Here is a 23,953-nt window from a genome sequence, read left to right as displayed (position 1 = left end):
GAACAGTCTGTATTGGCCAAGCATCTGAATAAAACTACCTAGAAAAAACTTGTAAATTACATCAACTTTTAAACAAACCAACCCCAAAATGGTAAGTAATGACTTAATTTCTTTCGAGAAGTGCATAATACTAATAGATGTGGATGACCAAGATGATGATTTTCTATTATTACAAGTGGTAGCAGGACAGGCGCAGCAGTAAATTCTTGTATTCACATTCGCTACAATAAGCAAGTCAAAATAGACTGTAGCATCAAGAAACGCGCATAACCTCGATGCCCACTAGCATTTTCAGGTTGTCTTCATCAAAAGTGGGTAGCATGTCAGTCCAAAGGAAAACCTAAGGCATTCACAGAACAGTTCCCTTCGGATCAACAGTAATAACTAGTTAACACTTAAAAAACAATATCCAAATTGGACTGTTGTGGCTACCCTCTCTCTCGCTTCGGAAGTCCCATTCTTGTCTTCGCGTACCTGAGCATATTGGTAAAGGAATCCTGATTGCTCCATACATAGAAACATGTGAAGAAAACTAGTGGAAATGCAACATTAAAATCGACAGATCTTCAAAAAGGATACTCCAAGCGCATCCCCTTATGACCAGATGAGTAGAGGATGCTACCTTGTAGGAGATTTAGGGCTTGGGTCGAGCATGTGGAGTCCTGCATTGCTCAATATCAGTAGGGTAGAATTCATGCATATGCACCAAAGCTCATCAAAAACAAGAGTTCTCCAACATTTGCACAAATTCCTACACAGTAGCACTTTGCAGAGTTGAGTCCTTTTCTGTTGGGAAGTTATCAAACTCAAACGGTGTTCGCATCAGGGCTAGCTAGTATCGTTTTCTTTGGATACACAAGACAATACATTCTTGCTAGAGCATGATTCATGAATAATGAACATATTAGCACCAAAGAAAATGTTCTTGGAGCACAACTATTGCACACTAAGACATGAAGCACTCAAATATGAGGATTATGCTGTAGATTGGAGAATGATCAGAAAATTGATGGATTTGTTTATTAGAGATTTGAAATACGACCTTAGACGAGATCAAATTTATCATATATCCAGCTGGGTTTTCATAGCGCTACGTCTCAAGATCCATTCCTATGTACACTTGTCAAAAATAAAAAATAAATAAATAAAAATGCAACCTCTTAACTTGAGGATGGCAAGAACCCACATACATGTTGGATAGTACATGAACGAGGACTAAACCACCAAAAGTAATAAGTGCATATAGCAAATTCAAGCAAGCTAGAGAACAAAGCAGCATCATTCGCAGGGATTATAAGCTAGAGAGGAACGCCACCAAATTCACTCATGCTCTTCTCAATCTTGGTTTTCACCAGTGCCCGGCTGATAACTCCTTATTTGTTCATCGCAGCTCTCATGGTCTCGCTGTTCTTCTTGTCCATGTTGACGACATTGTCCTCACCGGTAACAATCTCTGATTGGTAGTATGATATAAGCTAGAGAGGAATCACAGGCACTCAAGTGGAAAGGGAGGTGGAAACATTAAAAAGAATAGATCACAGATGGATGTTAATTAGCTTAGAATAAAACACAAAACAAGAAATGGCTTCACTCACTTTTAAATTGGTGTGGAAAAATAAGAAAAGTGAAAGAATAGGTGATGAAGCAAAATAAGAAATCAAAGAAATTTCCAAGCGATCCCGAATCCCTAGAGTCTGTAGTATCCACAATTTCTTTATCAATGTTTTTCATAATTGCCCCCTTTCTTCTAAAACCACATATTCTCTAAAACTCCTAGCCTCCTTTCGTCGTGATCAACAATGAATTACCAAAAGGCATAGCTTAAAATATTTTCTCATAACATGTGCATGAGCCATAATCTGGGACATAAATGCATAGAAAGGGAAACTCTTCACAACAATACGCAACAGCATCTCAAGTAGTACACAAGTGAGTTACATGTTAAATGACTAAATAACATCAGCGTGCCTACATAAAATAAATTGGAAAAGAAGAAACAGTATAACAAAGCTAGACTTCCATATGCAAACGAATTTTGAAAGACCACACAAGTACATGGCCATCCCTAGAAGCATCTCAATATCAATAACATTGACAATGTTGCCACAGCTGCAATTTATTACACCTTTTGGTTACATATTATTTGTAAAACAACTATATAGTACCAATGCATAGGAAAGCTAGATATTATGATGAAACAAGCTATCTCCGAAAGGAAGGTACCCATGCAATGCTGTATCCACACACTAGTTTGTAAGAAGTAAGAATTATTCAAAGCATAAAGGAAGAACAACATCTTTATCATTTAAAAGATTTGAGGCTTGAGCCATGAACCTTAAAAAAGCAGTAGACAAAAAACATATCCACACTATCACCAGCAGCAGTTTCCCTACGATGGCAAAAAGCTAACCCAAACTTATGACAACATCATTCAATATCTAACTATAATTGCAAAAAAGAGAGCATGTTTACAAATTCACTACAATGGAAACAAACACGATCCTAAAAAACAATACAAATAATTAAATAAAAAAGGAAAAACCTGATGAACAACAGTCAAATTAAGATCCCATTTATTGGCTAGACACAACTGCCTTCAAGAAAAAATCACGAAGTCTGTAAAATAGGACGTGCTAAGACAAATATCACATTTATAATTAGCATTGTGTAATACAGAAAGGAAATCAGAGATGTAGCATACAGTAAAATACCAATATTCTCACTTTCTATGTATTTAAGCAGAAGAAGATGAAATGGAAAAACAAGACGTCACATGAAATCTTTGAAGACAATCACAGTTTCCAGAACTCCTGCATCCATAGCAATGATGTTATTTCTGATCCTTGATTTTGGTCTAGCTTAACCCTTTTTCAGGACATTTGTCTCTCATGTGACAATTACACGGCTTCTCCTTGGCAGTCTTTCTAAGCAGTATGTCTAAAAATGTCCATTACTTGAGATTATTAATTGCAGTATTTACCAAAGACAACTTTAACTACTGCTCATACCAGAGAAAAAGAAAAGTAATATTAAATATTTTGTGGTGTCATGGTCTGCAAAGACATACATCTCTCGCACTAGCTTGTAGTTTTCAATCAGTTATAACTAGGTAGTTTGAATGGTACATTACTTGTTGATTATTAACTAAGTTCAGCTTTCACATTGCTCGAACCTGATATATAAAAAAACAAAAAACAAACCAAATACCTGAAAGTCAACAAATGCAACAGGTGCTCCATGTTTCATTTGCATCTTCAGCTTCAAAAATCCCGGAAATCTAATTACACAAAAAAGGCCAGAGAAGAATTATAGCTGTAGGGAATTATGCATTTCCCTGCAAGCAAAATAGCAATTGAATCCAGCGAAAACCTCGAAAAGACTTGAAGCAGCTCGTCTTCAGTGCAGTTTGGGCCAAGATTTGCAACAAAAAGAGTTGGGCAAGCATTATTGTTTGCAGATGGTGGGATTGCAGGCTGCCCCTGAACAAACATATAGAACCCAGGCTCAAATTTGGGGCAACAGAAAGCAGGACTTGAAACATATGCATGCCAAATTTCAAACAAATATGTTCCCTTTGTTAAGGTAAATATTTGACAATGCGTGTGCTCGAAATTGTGGGGAAATAATACAACTCAAAAAGGCACGACTTAAGATTATGTTAAATACCAGGATTATAAGTGAGAAACTTGAGCACAAATTTGGAACGTAATAGGCTAGCCACAGGGGCTTACATGCACAGGCAAGCATGTGTGTTACGCCTCCTATTATAATGTATTGTTTTCTTTTTCTTATAGTTGACCGAAGTTTTCATCAGTATGGTTAAGCTTTACAAGTATGTATTCACAAAATTTGTCGTGATTACAATGGCACTAGAAGACTACAAAAAGGATACACATAAGGAGGACCTCCTACCTCCATCCCTGGCCAATTGGTCAACTATGTCATTTGTTCAGCTCCAAAAGAGATGAAGTGCAACAAAGTGGTTGACAAATTCTGTAAAAATCTCATTGACAATTCCTACTCTCCATGGATGGTTTCTTTCCTTCTTAGCCCTTGAAATAGCATTTTTAGAGCCCCCTTCTCTTACAAGATCCTTCCATTCTGGTTTTAAATTTCGAAGCCCTGTTAGCAGTGCTCCTGCTTCCACCTCACGACCCCATTAGCATCACATCTGAGCAGTGAGCCTGCAAAGGCCATTATAACACTTCCGCAATGATCCCTAAGCACTTCCCCACCCCAATTGCTCCGAGTTTCTTTGGGAGCTGCCATAAAAAATTTACGGTTCCTTCATTAAGTAGCATCCATAACCCTTAACTCCTTTTCAGATAGAGGGCTGATATTGGTATTGTATACCATTGATTCTCGAAGACATCTATTGAGATTCCCTGGAACGCCTTTTGTGCCCGCGGCCAAGGTATAACCCTGATGTTGATCTTGTCCATTAACCAAGTAAACCTGTAATATCTTGAGTCGAATGTGTGAGAGTTTCTTTTGGTCTGATTTAACCTTAGGATTGCTAGAATGCACATTATTCATAGAAGCAGCCCTCTTTTGTAAATAGCTGAAGTAAACCATTGGTTCAATAAGGCATGGATTGATTGTAGGATTGGCCACTGAAAATGAATAGTCAAAGGAAGTATTCCCATATCTAGGCTGTGGTTTCACAGTGCATGAATAATATACATGTGCTTTACGTCCTCAACCTCCTTTTTGCACACAATGCACCTATTAGGCATTATCAGCCCTCGGCTCACCAAATGACTGATTGCTAGAACTTTAGAAAACATCACCAACCATCTAGAAACTTGCATTTTTGGTGGAGCAGGTATCCCCTACACCTGGGATGTAACTGGAGGTTCTTGGAGATGGTCACTAAGTTTCCGATTACAACATTTTAACTGAGTACATACCTTCATTCTCCTCACTTGACTATAGTATTCTCTCTGCAAGGAACGAAAAAGAACTCCTAAAATGCACCAAGTAATCCCTTTTTCTTTGATGAAGTTACAAAAATAATTTTAAATTTTTTTTCCTGATGAAGACACCAAGTAATCCCCTTAAAGCCTCATTTCCTCATCCTTGAGACTTCTTCTCAGTTTCGGGGTCCAAACAGCCCTCCTTCACCCTAGTTGACTTCTTGCACCATCTCCAGTGGTGTAGCTGCTACTGTGAATAGGCTCAAGTGTCCTCCTTAACAGCCCTATCATTCAGTCAGACGCCCCTTAAACCTTATCTTCCAATTTCCAAACTAGATTCCGGTTTGTCATATAAATGTGGATTGATGCTATTAACTCCTTTCTAATCCTAGAAAGTAGCTTAGTGTTCAGGTGATGTTTGATAAACCACCCATTAACATCAAATCGTACTTCACTTCTACCACTTTCTGTAGAAACGAAAGACAATCCATGAAAACTAGAAAGAAGAAACGAACACAAAAGAAAGAGACAACCAACCACAACACAATAATATACGTGGTTCGGCAACGTGCCTATGTCCACGGGAGATGAGAACTACTTTACTGGCAATGGACAATAGGGTTACAAAAGCTCTCTTCCTCACGCCTCTCTGATTACAAATCAATCTGCGTTTTTCCCATAACCCTAGATAAACCCCCAATCGCAACAATATCTATCGAGTCTCAGATAGATGGTCCAAATTACCGAAATACCCTTATACATATATATATTAAGTCCAAGATATATCAAATCCCATGTACGGAGTCATCTTTTTTACTCCACCTTAGCAGATCTATTTCATCATAATACAAGACATCAATCCTCAACACTTTCTTCCATAGCCTGAGTGAAGGTTCCCAAAGCCTCCACCACCACTTAACAAGTAGAGCTTGATTTGTTTCCTTGATTTTTCTTATCCCCAGGCCACACATGTGGTAAGGACTTTGCACGTGTGGCATATTGAATCTACACATGTGACATACTGACTCCCACCTCACAAAACGGAGTTTTTTATTCTCTCCTACCCCATTCCGTAGACAGTGATTCATTTATTTTTCTATGGTCTTTACTACTGATATGGGAATTGGGAACAAGGATATTAGCCTATATAGGAAACCATACATGACTTTATCAAGGTAATTCCCTCCGATAACGGACTTTCCACGAGGTTTCCTACCCACTCTAACTATCAACCTTACATAAGAGGATTTTGGGGTTTACCTTAGCATAGAGATAAACGCAAATATGTACTGGTAAGGCCATCAATCCCTCATCCCATTGTCCAGGCTAAAGCATAGTGATTGTTTTCTTAATCTGCAACCCCAAAATCCCTTCTTCTTCTTTTTTTAAAATATGTGACAATTTATATATTGACAATATGACATGTTATATAAAACCCATGAGGTGTGGGTGTGGGCATCTCATGTATCAGTTGCTCTTACCAGTATTGCAGCCCCAAAATCTTTGTATTTGCAATTTCACCTTCATTGTCGTGAACACCTCAAAGCACTCGAAATATAACCAGAGGTTGTCAACATTCTCTTCAATGGGTTTATGGACCAAGGCTTTGAGAGGTGTCAGCAGCCCTCTTCCATAAAGGCCTCAGCAAATACCAAGGTGAATGAGAAAGTGACAGAGAGGCTCTCCCCTAATCCTTTTTGGAAACCACACTTTCAGGAACACATTAACGAGCACTGAGGAATTAGCTGAAGATAGACAGCCCAGACCCACCTCCTCCACCCATCCCCGATGATTAATCAGTTCTCCTTCTAAATAAATCGCCCCAAACGAATTTCCAGATCTCATATGACCAATATGCCCCCTGATGCCCTATATGAGGCAAGCTTTCTTCCCCATAGCAACCTTATCTCTGCTAGCCCAGGCTCCACGATCTTTGTTTCAATGAGGATCAAAATTTCAGTCTGCTTCCAATGCACAAGGCAATACACTGTGTGCCTTTTTATCAGGGTCTCTGAGGCCTGTAATGCTCCATGCCATAAACATAATTGCATACAGAGATTCTTTGGTACCCAGAAAGAAAAAGGAATATACAAAGCCACAATTCGCAGAATGTTGACACATTTTTTCAATCAATCTAAGGGATCATATATGATGCTTGAATTACAAACCAAGCTAATCTAACTATCCCTCATATAAAGGAGAAAACCAAAAGAGGACTCTTCAAGTCCATTGACTAGGAGGACACCATTGCATATATAAGAAAATTCCGGTGCTTTGAGCCCGTAATTATTATGAACACTATAGCTTCCTAATTTCCACAATGTTCCTGCATCAGTTAATTGAAGCAAAACTCATAACTTTTTTCTTTTTTATTTATGGAGTGATTTTGTGTTAACTGTAGGTAAAATTTACAACTTGAGCATTGTATCAGTTGAAGCTACTCAGTGCATGGGAGGGTGCAAGCAAGGTATGTACAGCTTCGATGAGGAGGGGCTCTAGCTCCATAGAAACAGTCATTTGGGGTTGTTCGTTGGGTTTGTTTGGAGATAGAAACAGCATTGAGTATTGGCATGGACCACTACCCCTTATCTGTTTTCTTAACTATCTTCATTTGCATAACAAGTACAGCAAACTTCTATGCATCATACAAAGAAGCAGGAATTTCCGTCATATATACTAACCTAAACAAAAGAACATAAAAATAGAAGCATATTTTCTTATTAAGTGAAACTAAACTGCCTTTCAGTAAGAAATACTCTGATGACTAGACAGCAACCTACTCAAGAGGAACTCTGGCATGGGGATATCGCTCAGGTTGATATAGCCCCCTAACTTCACCCTTCATCAAAACGATGTCAGTGTTATCACCCTTTGCAGAGTCAAAACCCTCTCAAACAGCAAGATGCATGGGCCAATCACACATAGCATTATAATGAAGTGCATCTCCTAATCCAGGTTTTTAAGGTTGAAGGATCTTGAGGGCCATGAAGACAAGCACAAAAAATTGGGATTCAATGCAAAACAAGCGTTGAATAGCAGATGGTTGGTGGAAGAAGGAATGGACCTCCGTAAAGGGCCAGGGTGCTAGTTGGAAAGGAATTTTGCCTGGTGGATGACTTGGCATAGAGGATTCACAGAGGAATGAAGAAAAGAATAGTCAGAACTTCGAAGGCGATCCTCCAGATGGTAGATTGCAGATATATGGGTGTGTGTTTGTGTATTTAGAAAGAGAGAGAGGGAGCGAGACAGAGAGATCTGTTGAAGCTGGTCTGAACCTTCTTTGAGTGGCCAGAATCTGGTGGAAACTGAGCACTGGAAATGATTAAGTGCCCTGCACCACCGTCCATGTCACGAGGGAGTATGAGAGAAAAAACTTAAGGGGGGGAAGTATTAGCAAATAGATGGAAGCTGAGTGGAGGTTTAGAAAGGAAGGCAGAAGGTATTCGTAGATCTGCTTGGGCGCTAGAGGGTTCAACTAGAAGTAGGCAGGGACTTGTCTACCAACTGCGAGGGCAATAGGGAAGTGAGTGGGGGTGACATGGTGACAAGGAAGAAAAGAAACAAAGTCATGCTAAGTGCCGATTAGGAAAGCAAAGAAATAGTACATCAACGAAATTAAGAAACTGCCAGAAGTATTAAAGAACACATCAAGCAGCATACTCCTCAAATTGAAAAAGTTGCAGACAGATAAATCTCAAGTCTCAAGATCCCAGGTGATGTGCTTCGATTCATATCTCTTGACATGTAGATAAATTGAGTACTTGACCCATTAAATGTGTGTTTTGGATTATTGTAAAGACTCATAAAGAAAAACTGTTATGATCCCATGGCTGAGGTACTTCAGATAAAAATGCATGTTTAAACCCAGAACATGAACCTTTTGAGATGGTAGCACCCTCTCTGCATGAATTTGCTTTGTGGGGAGGAGAGTTTGTTTTGGTGGGGGGGGCGGGGGGGCGGGGGGGGGGGTGGAGTTATTACTGCTATTATCCTATCAAGCCCACTATCAATAAGGAAAGAGAGAGAGGGGGAGAAGTTATTACTGTTATTATCCTATTAAGCATCCTATCAATCAGAAAGAGAGAGAGAGAGAGAGATTCTATGAAGCCCTGTAGATTTGCCTCAATATGATAGGTTGTCGCACAAGATACCTCTGAAAGTGGTTAAAGCTTGAGAAGATGAAACTCAATTTGGAAGAGAAGGGAAGAATGGCAGCGGGTGTGAATGAGAGAAAGAGAACAGCACAACAGATCAGGAAGAGGTGCCTTCAATTAATTTGGGATGGCATTGTGTACACCAGAGGAGAAAGAAAATATAGCTCACAGTTGAGTTGCTCTTTCGACGGCATTGAAAGCAAACAGACGAGGAGATTAGGAAGTGGAACAAATTCATAAGAACACATCATATCTCCTTTATTGTGTCGAAAAGCATCACCGTCCAGGTAAGGGATTTAGGGAGGCTATTTCTACAATGGTTGGAAGCAGAAGGAGGTTTTTCACTTCCAGAGATGAGAGGTGTGGAAGTGGACCAGATCTGCATGTAGAAACCTTCTTGTGAATTACAAAATGTAGCTCAGAACAGGGACAAAATGCTATGTGCTAATCACGAGCATACAGATGTTGTTACCATCATCAATAACCAGAAAAAAGCTACATTATTTAGTGGTGTTTCACACACAACCAAAAGCAAAAGCAGACACACATTAGGATGTCGGACATCATGTTGACCAGATATTCCAAGAAGCCAATCAAACAACAAGCGAACTTGCATTAAAACTCTTCGCAGACATAGATTATGCAATGCTAGAAGCATCACCCTGCCTCCCATAACCTTTTGGCACTTGTCCACAATGACACCATTGCACTGCGTTGGGTATTACACTGCACATCACTACTACTAATGTACAGCAGTCCACCAGAGTCTTCTTTAGCATAACTGACCACTCATAGATGTGTGATAAAGATAAACTGCCCAACGAACAAACAATAAGAAAAAGTAGAAGATCATGTATTTAATGATGACAATCTCTGGTTGGTTTGATAAGGACCCAGGATGCCGGAGTATTGCTCAGACTCATGGTGCAGGATCAAGACTCAAAAAAGCACCCCAATCAAGGAGTAATAGCAGAACAACATAAAATCTGTTTCTCCAAACGCACGATGAGGAAGATCCCAAATGGGAACTGCAATTGAATGAAGATACCTATTATCAAAGTTAAAAGCTTGAACTTTTTTTTTTTGAGAAAGGTTAACATTGTATTACTGGGGAAAAAGATTACATGGATGAGGAAGTCCGAGGACACCCAATCAAGGGGTCTCGGCAAAAAATGCGTTTAGTCTATCAAGTACAAAATGGGCTTATAGAACTGCCTGGTTACATCGATGTACATGGAGCTTCCAAAAAAACGCTTCCAAAAAATGCAGTGGTCCAAATAAATGGCAGTATACAAAGGTATTAAGTTATATGCTAGTCCAGAGCAAAAAAGGAGTTCGATCCGACTTGAGCTTGTCCTTAGCTTCTAGCTCCTTCCTTCGCCAGTTGATCTGCAGAGTCGTTGGACATCCTCCATATATGCTTCCAGGAGACATCCATATCCCCGCAAATGTAATAAATTTCATCAAAGATAGAGATAAGGTGACATGGTGGAGAAGACGCTTTGCTGGCCCATGAGATGACGTTTTGTAAGTCTCCTTCCACTATGAGGTGCGGGCCCTAAGAACTGATAAAGGTTTTCAAGCCTAGGAGGATGGCCAAGGTGCACCGAAAAAGTTAGAAGCACGTTGCTTTGGTGGTCTCTAAAGACCCCCCCTGCCCCTGTCGGGCTTGGGTTCCCTAGGGAACAACCATCAAAATTTAACTTGATACAACCTATTGGCAGTGGTTGCCAGTTGTTGGATCTAGTTTCCAACCTCGATTGATGATTGAGGACATTTTTCCATTGAGAGAGGAACAGGCTTCGAGGAATGCTTGAAAAAACCTTATGATTAGAGGCCCAGAAGGTTACGAAGGAGGTCACCTCGACAAGGAGAGCCGCTGTGTGGGTTTTGTCCCTTGAAAGATTCTTTTATTTCTTTCCACCAAGACTGTCCAATGGTTGCAGCTATTGTTGCCTTCCAAAGGATTCTTCCGGCCTTTGGCCAACATAAGCCAAGATTGCACGATATCAAAGCCTTGACCGAGGGAGGGGTGACCCATTTGATGTCAAATAGTTGCAGGACTTGACCCCAAAGATCATAGGTAAAGTCGCATAGAATGAATCGATGGGGATTGGATTCCTCCTCATATTGACATAAAGCACACCTATTAGGGATTGGAACCCCTCTCTTTTGGAGATCGTCCACCGTGCAGGCTCTATGAGAGCCGGCAAGCCAGATGAAGATTTGAACCTTGGGTGGAGCTAGGGTGGACCAAACTTTTGACAGAACCGAGGTACGATTCCCCGAGAAAGTAGGGGGTAAAGTTAAGCTCTTGTAAAAGGATCCTACCGAGAACTTGCCAGAGGCTGCAAGGGTTCAAACCAGCGTTTTAAAAAACGCCGAGTCGAACCGGACTCGCCCGGTTCGACTCGGAAATAGTGAAAAAGGAACCGGATCGCCCAAAAATCGGAAATCGTCCGGTTCTAGAGAGAACCGGACGATTCTGTACAGTGAATCGCCGATTCACTGTACGGAATCGGCGAGTCCGAACAGTGAATCGGCGATTCATTGTACAGAATTTTTTTTTTTTTTTTTTTTTTTTTTTTTTTTTTTTTTTTTTTTTTTTTTTTTTTTTTTTTTTTTTTTTGGTAATCCATGATAGATTTTTTTTGTAATCCATGATCGAATTTTTTGGTTTTTTGTAACCCATAATAGAATTTTTTGTAATCCATGATCGAAATGTTTGTTTTCTTTTCTTGTAATCCATGATCGATTTTTTTGTTTTTTTTTTTTTTTTGTAACCCATGATAGAATTTTTTGTAATCCATGATCGAATGTTTTGTAATATATGATCGAAATGTTTGTTTTTTTTTTGTAATCCATGATTGAAATGTTTGTTTGTTTTTTTTTAATCCATGATTGAATTTTTTGTTTTTTGCTTTTTTTGTAACCCATGATAGAGTTTTTTGTAATCCATGATTGAATTTTTTGTAATCCATGATCGAACTATTTTTTTCTTTTTTTGTAATCCACGATTGAATTTTTTGTTTTTTTTGTTTGTTTTTTTTGTTTGTTTTTTTTTGTAATCCATGATCGAATTTTATGTAATCCATGATCGAATTTTATGTAATCCATGATCGAATTTTATGTAATCCATGATCGAATTTTAAGTAATCCATGATTGAATTTTTTGAAAACTTGTGATTTTTTTTGTTTAATCCATGATCGAATTTTTTTTTGTAATCCATGATAGAATTTTTTGAAAATTTGTGATTTTTTTTTTAATCCATGATAGATTTTTTTGAAAATTTGTTTTTTTTTTTTTTTAATCCATATTATTCAAAGAGAAAATGAGAGAGATGATGATTCTGAGGCCACCCTATCCCAGCCATATTATTCACATATCGAGTCCCAACAGCAACAGTGTAGGGATGAGCACGAAATACTGTCAATTAAATGCTGAATGGCGGTTCATGCAGGGAAAGAACATATCAATATTCGCATATTCATTCAAAAACATGAAAATTCTTAATGGAGTACCCTCATTTTTTATTGAATTCCTAAAAACCAATATTTATAATGAATTTTAATAATTTTTTCGGATTTTTTTGAAGCATTATTCTGACCGATTCACCCGATTCCGATCCGGATCGCCGATTCGCCGATCCGGATCGGTTTTTGAAAAGCCCGATCCGGGTCACCGATCCGGTTTTTAAACCATTGGTTCAAACTATTGCATCATTGCCACAAGGAGAGATGAAAAGAGAGTACAGGGTTGAGGAGAGCAACATGAATTGACTGGTTTCCGCTTCTGTCAGGTCCCTTCAGAGTGATGGATTCCAAACTCTACGGCCTCCAGACAAGATCATTTCCTCGGCAACTGTAGATTCTTTGTTTAGTGCAAGCGAATAGAGAGTAGGGAATACCTCACGCAGAGTGGAGTTTCCCAACCATAGGTCTGACCAGAATCTCACCCTAGAACCTTCCCTAGGATGGAACCTTACAGACCTTTTGAACAGAGTAAAGACCAAGGAAAAGGATTTCCAAGCTCCGGAGGCGTTACGCGACTGGCTTTTATCTAGCAGTCAGGTCCTTCTGGGATTTTATACTTTTTCCTAAGTACCTGAGCCCACAGAGTATTGGGCTGGGTGGCTAGACGCCACCACCATTTTCCTAGAAGTGCCAAGTTATGCTTCTGAAGAACTCTGATTCCTAGACCTCCCTAATGTTTGGGTAGGCAGATATTGTCCCATGCTATAAGATGAAACTTCTTCTTGTCAGCCTGTCCCGACCAAAGGAAGTTCCCCATGAGTTGGTCCAGGCGGTTAGCCACTTGGGCTGGCAAATGGAAGAGGGACATGAGGAACACCGGGGAGTTTGCTAAAGTAGCTTTAATCAAAGTCGATCTACTGGCCATTGAGAGGTATCTGCCTTTCCACCCTGCCAGATGTCTGTCTACCTTATCTAAGACATGAAACCATTGCCTCTTTTTGGGTTTCCCCATACCCAAGGGAAGGCCTAGATAGGTAGTTGGGAGATCCTCCACTTTACACTCCCAATTCGGAATCAATGATCTAACTTCTGCTTTTGTAATTGCTACACTCAGCATTTTTTATTTGTCCATATTGACTTTGAACCTAGTTACTGTTTGGAAGCAACTCAGGAAAAGTTTTAGGGTGTCCACTTCATTGGACGTGTTTAAGAACACCAAAGTGCCATCTACATATTACAAATAAGACACCGTTGGGCCTTGTCTGTTGCTCCTGAATCCAAAAAGATTCTTGCCTGATATAACCGGGAAATAGAGTGACTAAAGACTTCCGCCGCTATAGCAAACAGGAAGGGGGAGAGGGGGTCACCTTGGCGAATTCCCCTAGAGGACGGAAAGTCCTTTTGGGGCTCCGTTTATAAGAATGGAGAAATGTAGGTGAGAGTGACAGCCTCTCATCCACTTCCTCCATGTGTCCCCGAAACCCCATTCTGGCCATTGACTCTTCCAGGATTAACCAGTCGACATGGTCATAGGCTTTTTCCCAATCTATTTTGAAGATAAGCCCTGGTTTTTTCTCTAGGTGCCTCGAGTGGATGCACTCGTGGGCCACCAGAGCCCCGTCAAGAATCTGCCTATCTTTGATGAAGGGGGATTGTGACGATGAAATGATGGAAGGGAGGACAGATTGTAGCCTAGAAGCGAGAACTTTTGCCAAAATCTTGTAAGAGGAATTGAGAAGACTGATAGGCCGGAAGTCTTTGATTTCCTCAGCCCCTTCTACTTTGGGGACGAGTGCAAGGAAGGTGGCGTTCAAGGCTTTGTGAAGTGTACCCCGTAAGAAGAATTCCTCAAAGAATTTGACGAAATCCGGATGGAAGGTATCCCAGTAGGCCTTAAAAGGAGCAATTGGGAAGCCGTCGAGGCTAGGGGCCTTATCTTTGGCTAGAGTATTGATAGCTTGTTTAATTTCTTCTTCTGAAAGGGTCTCTCTAGCCAAACAACTTGATCTTCTGTGAGGGTCAAGAAGTCAAGTGATGACATCCTTGGTCTGGGCCGGGGTTGAGCAGTGTATAGAGTCTGGAAGAACTCTATAATAGCCTGCTCAATGTCTTCTGGTTGAGAGAGGTAGTCGTTGTTTACTTTGATTATCAAGATTGTATTGTCTCTCCTACGACAATTAGCTATCCGATGAAAAAAGGCGGTGGTTTGGTCTCCTGCTTTCAACCAGGTAATTCTGGACCTCTAGAACCAATAGATCTCTTCTTTTTTAAGGCAGGACAGGTAGTCTTGTTTTGACTTGGACCTGAAGTCCAGCTCTGAGGCATCGAGAGCTCTGAATTCCTCAAGAAGATCAATCTTATTGATGTTCTCTAAAAGTGAAGACTTGATCTGAGAGAAGTTCCTATGCATGGACCGACTCCAGGTTTTGAGAGAGGATTTGAGGAGTTGGATTTTAGTCTGAAGAATGTATCCTGCTCTGCCAGTGACCTTTGGGGAAAAGGAGTTCCACCAGGTTTGGACGAGGGTATGTAAAGACTCCTCTTGAAGCCAGTGTAGTTCAAATCTGAAGGGTTTGGGGCCCCTCTTAACTGCATTAGAATCAAGCAAAATGGGACGGTGGTCTGACGTGGGCTTAGGAAGGGCCAAAGAAGAGGATCCAAGATAGTGTTCCTCCCAGTTCAAAGAGAGGAGGAATCTGTCTAATTTTGAGCAGATGGGTTGAGAAGCATGGTTGGACCAAATCTACAGCCTTGGAGGGGGAAATCAAGTTGTTCATTTCGACTGATAAAATCAGAGATTTCCCTCATATCCCAAGAGATAGTAGTAGAGGAATTTCTCTTGTAAGACCAGCGGATGACGTTAAAGTCACCTCCTAGACACCAGATGGGGTGTGGTAGGGACGCAACGTTATCCAATTTTGAGGGTGGAGGAATTTTGGACCAAAAACAGCCGAAAATTTCCATGGGATCCCATCTGATGTGCTAGAAAGGAGTAGAGTAACTAAAAACTCGCCTATAAAGGTGGAGTTCAGAGTATGGTTAGAAGGGTCCATATCACCCAAATACCTTCTGATGCCCCATTTGCAGGTAAAGATACCCATTAGCAAGGTCTTCTACACCAAACCCGGCAAATGAGACGGAGGTTAAGCTCTGGTAGTTTGGTTTCAAGGAGGGCTAGAATCGTAGGGGAGAGTCTGGAGGTAAGGTCCTTGACAACATCCTTTTTTGAGGACTGTCCTAGTCCTCTAACATTCCAAACAAGCAGCTTCATTTTTTGGGAATGAGTGAGAAGGAAGAAGCCAATCTGGGAGACCTCCTTGGGCAGTCCGTGGTGAGAGGAGAGGGTCGACTCTCTACAGAATTACCTACAAAGTTTAGGGAGGAAAAGAGGTTGCATAGCTCTTTCTGACCTCTGAATCTCACCTGCATCCTGCTTTGTGCGTCCGCCGTAAAGAATTTGTGAGCCAATCATTCAGGTCTGTCATATTCGAATCCCATCAATCTGTACATCTCTCTCATTCTATCTTCTTGCCTATTAGTCCCATCCCTGTCGACCTCCGTTGTATCGTCGCCAACCTAGGAGGGAGAGATGGGTTCCGAAGCTATCTCTGGGGGCTCAGACAAGGGTTTAGCCAAGGTTGGAGTCTTGGGTCACTCTGTAACATAATCTGCCAAGTAGGGGGGGGGAGGGGGGGGGGGGTTGTTGGTGGGGTAGAGGTCAAGGGGGAGGAAAGGAAGGGGAGGGGCAGTATCTGGAGGAGTATCCAGTGTAGGGGGGGAAGACGCAGGGGGCAAAAGGTTAAGATGTTGGGGTTCGGGTCAAAAGTAGGGGTTGGGTCATAGGGAAAGTAGCTAAGAGGGGTTTCAAGAGGGAGGAAGGGAGGTTGGGGGGGGGGGGGGGGGGTGGGTAAGCAAAAGACAGGGAGGGGATGAAAGTGAGAACGTGGTGCGTCTGAATCGAGGAGTAGGTGGAGTACAGGAATGGGGAAGAGGGGGGCCAGGCAACATGCAGAATGCGAACACTGCGAATGTGTACAAGGTGAGGGGTAAAAGAGAGGTGGGGAGCGAGCAGGTTCGAAATCAAAGCTGGGTCGGGGGGGGTGTGATCCATCGTAAGAGCAGCAACTATACCTATAGGGATAAGGTTGCAGTTGGTGGTCTAGTTGGGAGGGTTACTGACTAGCAGCTTTCAGTCAAGGCTTATCCCAGGGAGAAAGCAAGTCTACTTATTTTATGAGAAATACATAAGCAGAAAAGATTTGAAGAAAACCAAAGTGTGTTCAAAGTAGAAACCTATTACAGTAGAAAGAAATGGTGCAAAAAAGGATCACAAGGAAGAACATAACAGTCAGTTCAGTCCATCTTAACTGCCTGGATGTGACACTAGTGCATCTTGGAAGCCTTCTCAGCATTTGGGATTCAAGATATTACGAGTGTTGGCACCACAAAATGCATGAACAAACTTCCACAGATAAAACAACTACTTAGATTGATTTTCCCTCAGGAAGAAACAATTATCGCAGGAGAATGTATGTTCAATGCAGAACATTAATTGGGAACAGATGCATATAGCTTCATCAAGGCTTTGTGTGAAAAAATCTTTCAAATCGATGATCACTCAGTATTGAGCATAACCAAAGACATATAGCATCAACAATAATGAAAAATAACCATCAAGTCTAGCCAAAATATTCACATAAAACTCACCAATGATATTCCAGAGTTCAAGTCATGGATACCAAGGCCATCCAAGTTCCCGTGGCTGAAAACATCAGGCATGACCAATCAATAGACTGAAACATCCAAAGTAGAAAATATGCAACATTTATCTACTGAAGTCTAGAAATCATCAAATATGAGTTGTATCTAACAAGCCAAATCCCTCTCTGCAGAATAATTCGAAGACAAGAAAGAAAATTGTGAAATGTAAGCTTGAAGTGTCAGGAAAATTTAGGGATTGCATTTTAAGAAGCATGCTTTGACCTCTGAGTGGAAGAGTACCCATTCATGCCGTTGTAGAGCGTATTGCTGCCAAGCCCTGTTAGTGTGCGATTGGGACAAACATGTGCAAAATGAGCTGTTAAGGAATGTGATGTTGATGTGGTCCTTTATGTCTTCACTAATTATCAAATTGAAAGAATTTCCATCGATGATCATGAGGTAGCTAAAAACCACTGAAAATAAGAAGAAAATAACAAACCACATGCACAAACTCTGCAGTGGTGAAGTTCGCTCCAAAGGCCAGAGCAAGAAATGAATAGGAAAATGTACATGGTAAGGCATACTATTTCACTTACTGCTGAAACTTTTGCAAAACAGAGAGTGCTGTAGCATTGGTCTGGATGTTAAGTTTAAGCCAGACATTAAAACAAATATTAGTCATAATTAGGAGTACATTACTTACCAGAATCCAGAGGGCCTCTCAATCCTGTGGCAAATCCTCGTACTTTTTTATCGAAAGAACCAGACCCATCATTATCTGATAAAACTGAGAGCTTTAGCTACATTCCAAGAGTCATGGACAGTATCTACTTTGGCCTAAACTATGAGCAATGAAACTTTGGCAGATTACCAAAGTCGAGCATTTCTTTTTTCAAAGTAGGAAATAAACAAGAACAACCATAGAACCAAAACAGTCTGATGCGTATACAGTATTGCAAAAACCCAAATAAGCTAATCAAATGAAAGGAAAGTAGAGGGAAATTCACTGCCAAAAAAAGAAGAAAAAAATAATCAACAATATGGTGCAAACTAGGAATCCAAGCCGTCCATGCATACCTGTTCGTGATCTCTTTGTCCTAGAGTTGGACTTCGCAAGATCAATGTGAAGAGTTGATTCAAACTCAAGGTCAAACTCTAGTCCCTGTGCATGATCAATAACATTTATGGAGCATAAGGCAACAAACAATCAAGATTGATATAAGTTCATTTCAATGATCTGAACAACTATAGCACCATCATACCTACACCAAGCTTAAGGCATGTACTCATAAGCACTTGCATCTTTGTATCTATGTTTGTTTTTACTTGTTATGAATAATTCGTAGACTTGCTAAAACGGAAATTCTTGTTACCTTTACTAAAAAAACTAAAAGAATAAGGAAGTAAGAAAAAAAAAAAAAAAATTAGTCCAAACCTGTGTTTTAAAACTCATTGATCAGGATCAGGAATCGCCAATCCAGATCAGATATGGTCACTAACCGTGCTGATTCCCTTACAGAATCAGATATCGGCATGATCCAACCCTAAAACCTCTTTCTAGCAATAGTTTTTCCCTTTTTCTGTTATTGTTTGGTGTTTTTAATCATTTCTTCACCTTTTTTTCCTGATATTTGTCCCACAATCATCGTATTTGAGCCCTCCACAAGATCTACATAATTTTTTTCGAATCGAACCCACTTTTCTTAGAAATCAAGTGCCCAATATTTGAGGGTTTATTAGAGAAGCTGAATTTAGGGTTTTCTCCATTTTTTTCAGCCCTGATATGCTTAAGTGTAATTTAAAATCTTCTAAATCATTTGTTTAAATTCACATTTAAATAATGTCAAATCAGATTTAAATCCGCCTAATCTGATTTAAATTGTTTGTTTTCTGCAATCTATTTTGAACAAGTTTAAATTGTTTTCCAAAATCTATTTTAGAGTTTAAACAATTGATTTGTTTCTCTAGATTTATTTTGAACAAGTGATCTAAATCTAGTTTAAATCGTATTTTGAATTTTAAAACCTCTTCTTAGTTTTCTATCATTTAAGTTTTTAACCATGTTTACAATAGATTTATTTTTTGAAACTTCTAAACGATATTTAAAATAAATGATTTTAAATATATATTAAAACCACGTAAATCTGGTTTAAATGACTTAAAACAAAATATTTTAAATCGTTTAAACCATATTGAACAAATTTAACATCATTTCAAAATGATTAAATCAGATTCAGTGTTAAGGGACTCGGCCGAGTAACTAGGACTCAACGCCTTGCCGAGCTGAGTAGTAGTATACAAACTCGATAAAGTAAAAAAAACCAAAAATAAAAACATATTCATAAATTTTATATTTTTCTTTAGAAAATACTCAGTGTTATTTCAAAATAATACCTCTTTTGTTTCATAGTGTTTTGGAAAGTATAATCTATTGTTAAGGGTGTTTTGCCTAATTGGTAGAGAAAAAAATAATGGGTTATTTATCCCATGTTGAAGATGTGGATGAGAAAAACATTCCTTAAATATATGGATATCCTCTTCACTTATGTTCTAATAACCAAATGGAGCATGTGCGTGAGGGCATGGGTGCAAGGGCACTAGTTGGCGCACTTTGCACTAGATTGAGCTGTCTAGTGGATTGGTGATCAAGGGCATTCCGGTAATTTGGCTCCAGTGGTTAGGTGCACTCCGTTGAAATATGCCCTATGCGCGCATATGAAGTGTGCACTCCGGTGGTTTGGTGTGTTCTAGTGATTTGTGCCCCGCCGGTAGAAAAGCGTGTCGATTAGTTTTCCAGAACCTGAAGAGACATCACGTGACTTTTGAATCACAAGTAAAAAGAGGGACAGCTGCTTTCACGAAACCTAAAAAATTACCGCGTGACTGTTGGATGTCAAGTCACAATATATGCACCACACTAACAATTGAGACTTCAAGAGGCACAATTCTTGACTTATTTAGTAATGTGGAGTAGTGAAAAAGCACTTTATCTCTCTACGAATAGAGACATGTCTCCTCTGGTTTGTGCATAAATTTAACATATGAAGTTTTGTTCTTTCCAAAGTGTTTTTGTCATAATTTTCTCTCTAAAAAGAGGCAACTCTAGTGCTCTTGATCTCGCAGTACATGTGCATTTGTAATGGCGAGAGAGTTTTCAATTTCCTCTGCTCCCATGTATCCCGAGAACAAATTTTCCTAGTAGAAACTTATATGCACACTGATTCTTATCAGCAGTGTTCAAGAAAACACGAGCTGGCGCTAGGCGTTTTGGGGGCCTGGTCGCCTAGGCGGGGGCCCAAGAACAGGGACAAGTAGGGACTATTCACATAAGAGTTAAGATATAAGTTATCATGTAATTATTATTTACTAATTAATATACATAAGATTTGGTTTTGGATATCAAATATTCACAAAACATCAATTTCATCCAAAGTTTATGACTATTCACAAAATATAAGTCCAAATAGGTAAATGTTTCATCTACAGATATGTAAATATCAAAAAAGCAAAACAAAACTAATAGGTATCAAAACATCACACATTGTACAAAATAAGAACCAATTATTCATAAAAGAATTTGATATAGGAACAATTTCATCGTCTAAATGAGTTAATAATCAATTAATCACAAAAAAATAAAAAAATAAAAAAATCAAACTTTCAACTACAAACATGTAAATATACCATTAAAAAAAAGTTAAAAAATAAAAATAAATGGCTCAAAACATAATACGTTATAGCAAAAAAAAATCAAAATCCTTATTCAAATATCATAATGGCATAATGCTCTAAAAATATCAAAATGGAAACGATGTTGGCCCAAACCTCGTCTATTCGATCCCCAAAAGTCCTCACTATTGACCACTAAAAGCTCCAAAAACTACCACAAAGAGTGGCCTTTGATTGTGAAAGAAATCGAAAAATTGAAAATTTATTGATCTTTCGACAAATCACAAAATAGATGTTTTTGGGGAGTCACAAAAACTCTAGCCGGCACGGATTAGGTTTTGGGGGTTTAGAATGTCCCCCAAAACCCATTTTCCCGCTTTTTGGGGAGGGGGGGGATTACTATTTGGACCATAGCCGAAGGCATTTTTCCACCCTCAGCAACCTGCATCGAGGCAGCTCCTAGGTGCCCCGCCTAGGTTCCTCCTAGGCCTTTTAGGCAATTGGCCGCCAAGACAGTTGGGCAGCCGAATTTTCGAACACTACTTATCAGTAAGGGGTAAATGTTTGGAAATAGTTTTCGACCAACAATTGACGTGCCTCGGTTTTACCTCACTAGTTGCGTCATTGCCCCAAGCGCAAAGATATCAGTAAGGGGGTAGATGTTGTCCTGAGAAAGCGCTACATTGTGCCTAGGGTCAGAAAGATTGCAATATCTTTTCTTTTTTATTTTGCCCCTTTCACCCTCCCATTTCCAACAATGAAAGTTATATTTCTTTAGTAAATCAACATATAAACATGATCCTATATTGTTTTGATGATTTTTAATAATGCTTTATGGACTTTTTTTGTCATTTGCTCTGTTTTCATATTTCCCCTTTGTGGAAATTTCTAAATTATTTCCAGCTATACATAATTCCACCTTAAACTTTGTCTCATCATTTTTGGACCTTTAGTGTTTTTTCTGTTTTTTGTTTTAATAATTTGTTTGGTTTTCTTTTTCAAATTTATAGCCTTTTTTTTAAGAATGTAAACGACTCGGTAAGTCCAAGTGGACTCGCCTGAGTAACTACGCTTGAGCTAGGGTTGAGTCCAAGGCCCGAGCCGAGTTTCAAAACATTGATTAGATTTAACATCATTTTAAAATGACTAAACCAGTTTTAAAATCATTTTTTCCTCAATTTCTGTTCTTTTGACCTTTTCCCACACTGGGAAATCAATCCGATACTTCCTGGAATGGCAATCCAAATTAGTTCAACCAGTGACCGAATCAGCCACCTGATTGGGGTTTTGAAACATTCATAGAAACAATAACCAAGATTATGATTCGTTAAAACTTACGAGCCACTATCATCCAATACTGGGATATGACATGTATTTGAGTAACATTCTTACATTCAAAGTATGCATGGCAGAGACGGCAGACTGTTGATCTGAGAAGACAGCAAATGCAAATGCCTGCATAATGAAGAATAAGATGAAGTAAGAATCTTGCAATTTTTTTTTTCCTTTTTATTGTATTTTAGAACCTGGAGTGGTGCAATTGAGATAGAAGATCTAGAGCTCAACCATGTAAGCAAGACAAGCATCAAGAACTATCTCTACAAGTTGGTTGCGTATATGCAAATATGCATTAGAAGTTGATTATCAGGGACCTCTAGTAATGGGCAAATTGAGGAGTCCAACAGGTGTTGGGCTTTAGGAATATGAGCTTTAATTTCATTACAAAAAAATGCATATATACACATACATAGTTATATTGCAACACACATATACGTGCATTTACCAAAACTTACAAGACAAAATCTATCATAGGATTGTTCTTTCTGTAAGATGTTACATATATAGATATGAAAAGAAATTTCCATTCAAGTGATTCTGCTGAATCTTCATAGCAAGTGGAAACAATAATGTACATTCAATGTGATGGTCAAGTCAAGTCAAAATACCGTACTTTGATGGTCAATATGAGTAGGATAATGAGGGGAACATGTTGATAGAATAAAGCAAAAGCCAATTCTCATTTATGCAACTTTCCGAGGGACCTACTTAATATCCAAATTTAAAGTAATGGGAAAGGTAGCAGCACCACCACAGCCATGGTCTGTGCTTGCAGGTAAGGAAAGCAGAATTTCAATCCTCCAATGTCCATGAAGACAAAAGGATAGGAAAGGCATCAAGAATGAACAACTCCAACATAGATTTCAGAGCCTACCAACTAAAAACTTCATATTTTTTTTCACAGCTGCACAATACTAAAGCAACCATATCTATCATTAGCATTGACAATAGCGAGAGTGCCAAATACCAATGAAATCCAACCTTGAATAAAATTCAGGAAATTTCCACACAAGTCTCAAATTGAATTCAGCACGAAATATAGACATTATAGATGGAAACTCAGCATGAAACTAGGTATCATAGATGGAAACTACATAAAACCACGCCAAAAAAAAAAAAAAGAGAAGAAATATTGCAAGAGAGGGAGGCATTAGAATTACCTGGTTGGAGTTACCAGAGCTCTTCAACTGGCATGACTGGAAGCCAGGGAAATCGCGGAAGAGGTTGTGAATCTCACGGAGCTTGACATCACCAGGAAGGCCGGCAATGAATAGGGTGCGAACCTCATCAACTGAAGAAGATTGCAGATGGAAAGGGAGAGGCTGATGTTGTTGCATCGCCACGAGATGATGATGAGAGGGAAGAAGAGGAGGTTGAGGCTGAGGGTGTTGAAAGTGAGGTTGAGGGGGAAGGGGAGGAGGAGGGGGAGTGGGAAGGGGAGGGTACGGATAGAGGGGATGGGTGGAGTTGTGGAGGGGCTGAGGAGGAGGGTATGCGGCCATTGTCGACACTCTCTCTTCTCTCCTCTTCTCAAAACCCTCGGCTAGAGAGTTGGCCACAGGTGGAGCGGAGCCTTTTTGCTAGTAACAGAGGTTTTTTTACCTTCGGACCAGGATGCTCCCGCTACAGCTTCTCTGCACCGCCCTCATCAACCACTCCGAATCAAAACGAAAAACAATGACTTGCGAGTCACACAGCGAT

The 23,953-nt window shown here is 39.6% G+C and overlaps 1 protein-coding gene and 1 non-coding gene across 30 annotated transcripts; both read right to left on the bottom strand.

Moving 5' to 3' along the window:
• Nucleotides 1-140: 140 nt before the first annotated feature.
• Nucleotides 141-23,953, bottom strand: LOC18445019 (RNA-binding (RRM/RBD/RNP motifs) family protein). Of its 29 annotated transcripts, none has more exons than XR_002282788.2 (11): nt 23,413-23,953; nt 22,307-22,369; nt 18,323-18,407; nt 17,949-18,023; nt 17,528-17,621; nt 17,252-17,306; nt 3,370-3,479; nt 3,208-3,277; nt 2,335-2,405; nt 580-662; nt 141-474 (listed from the first exon to the last, which is right to left on the bottom strand). XR_002282788.2 is itself a non-coding variant. In XM_020673992.2 (10 exons), exons 1-10 carry the CDS (start codon nt 23,752-23,754, stop codon nt 429-431), a joined length of 1,023 nt encoding a protein of 340 aa, XP_020529651.1. In that variant the 5' UTR covers nt 23,755-23,953; the 3' UTR covers nt 141-428. The 29 variants fall into 29 exon arrangements, 8 of the variants coding, with proteins under 8 accessions (XP_020529651.1, XP_020529652.1, XP_020529653.1 ...); XR_016048603.1 differs by having other exon boundaries at nt 2,335-2,389; XR_016048594.1 differs by having other exon boundaries at nt 17,546-17,621.
• LOC148779135 (U4 spliceosomal RNA) lies at nt 21,422-21,557 on the bottom strand. Its single transcript, XR_016048707.1, has one exon. It is a non-coding gene; the product is annotated as a U4 spliceosomal RNA (small nuclear RNA).

This window comes from Amborella trichopoda, chromosome 13 (genome assembly GCF_054954075.1).
Source record: "Amborella trichopoda isolate Santa Cruz 75 chromosome 13, AtrichopodaSantaCruz75HAP2 v2.0, whole genome shotgun sequence".
Lineage (NCBI taxonomy): Eukaryota > Viridiplantae > Streptophyta > Magnoliopsida > Amborellales > Amborellaceae > Amborella > Amborella trichopoda.
This window is presented reverse-complemented; position numbering and strand designations above follow the sequence as displayed.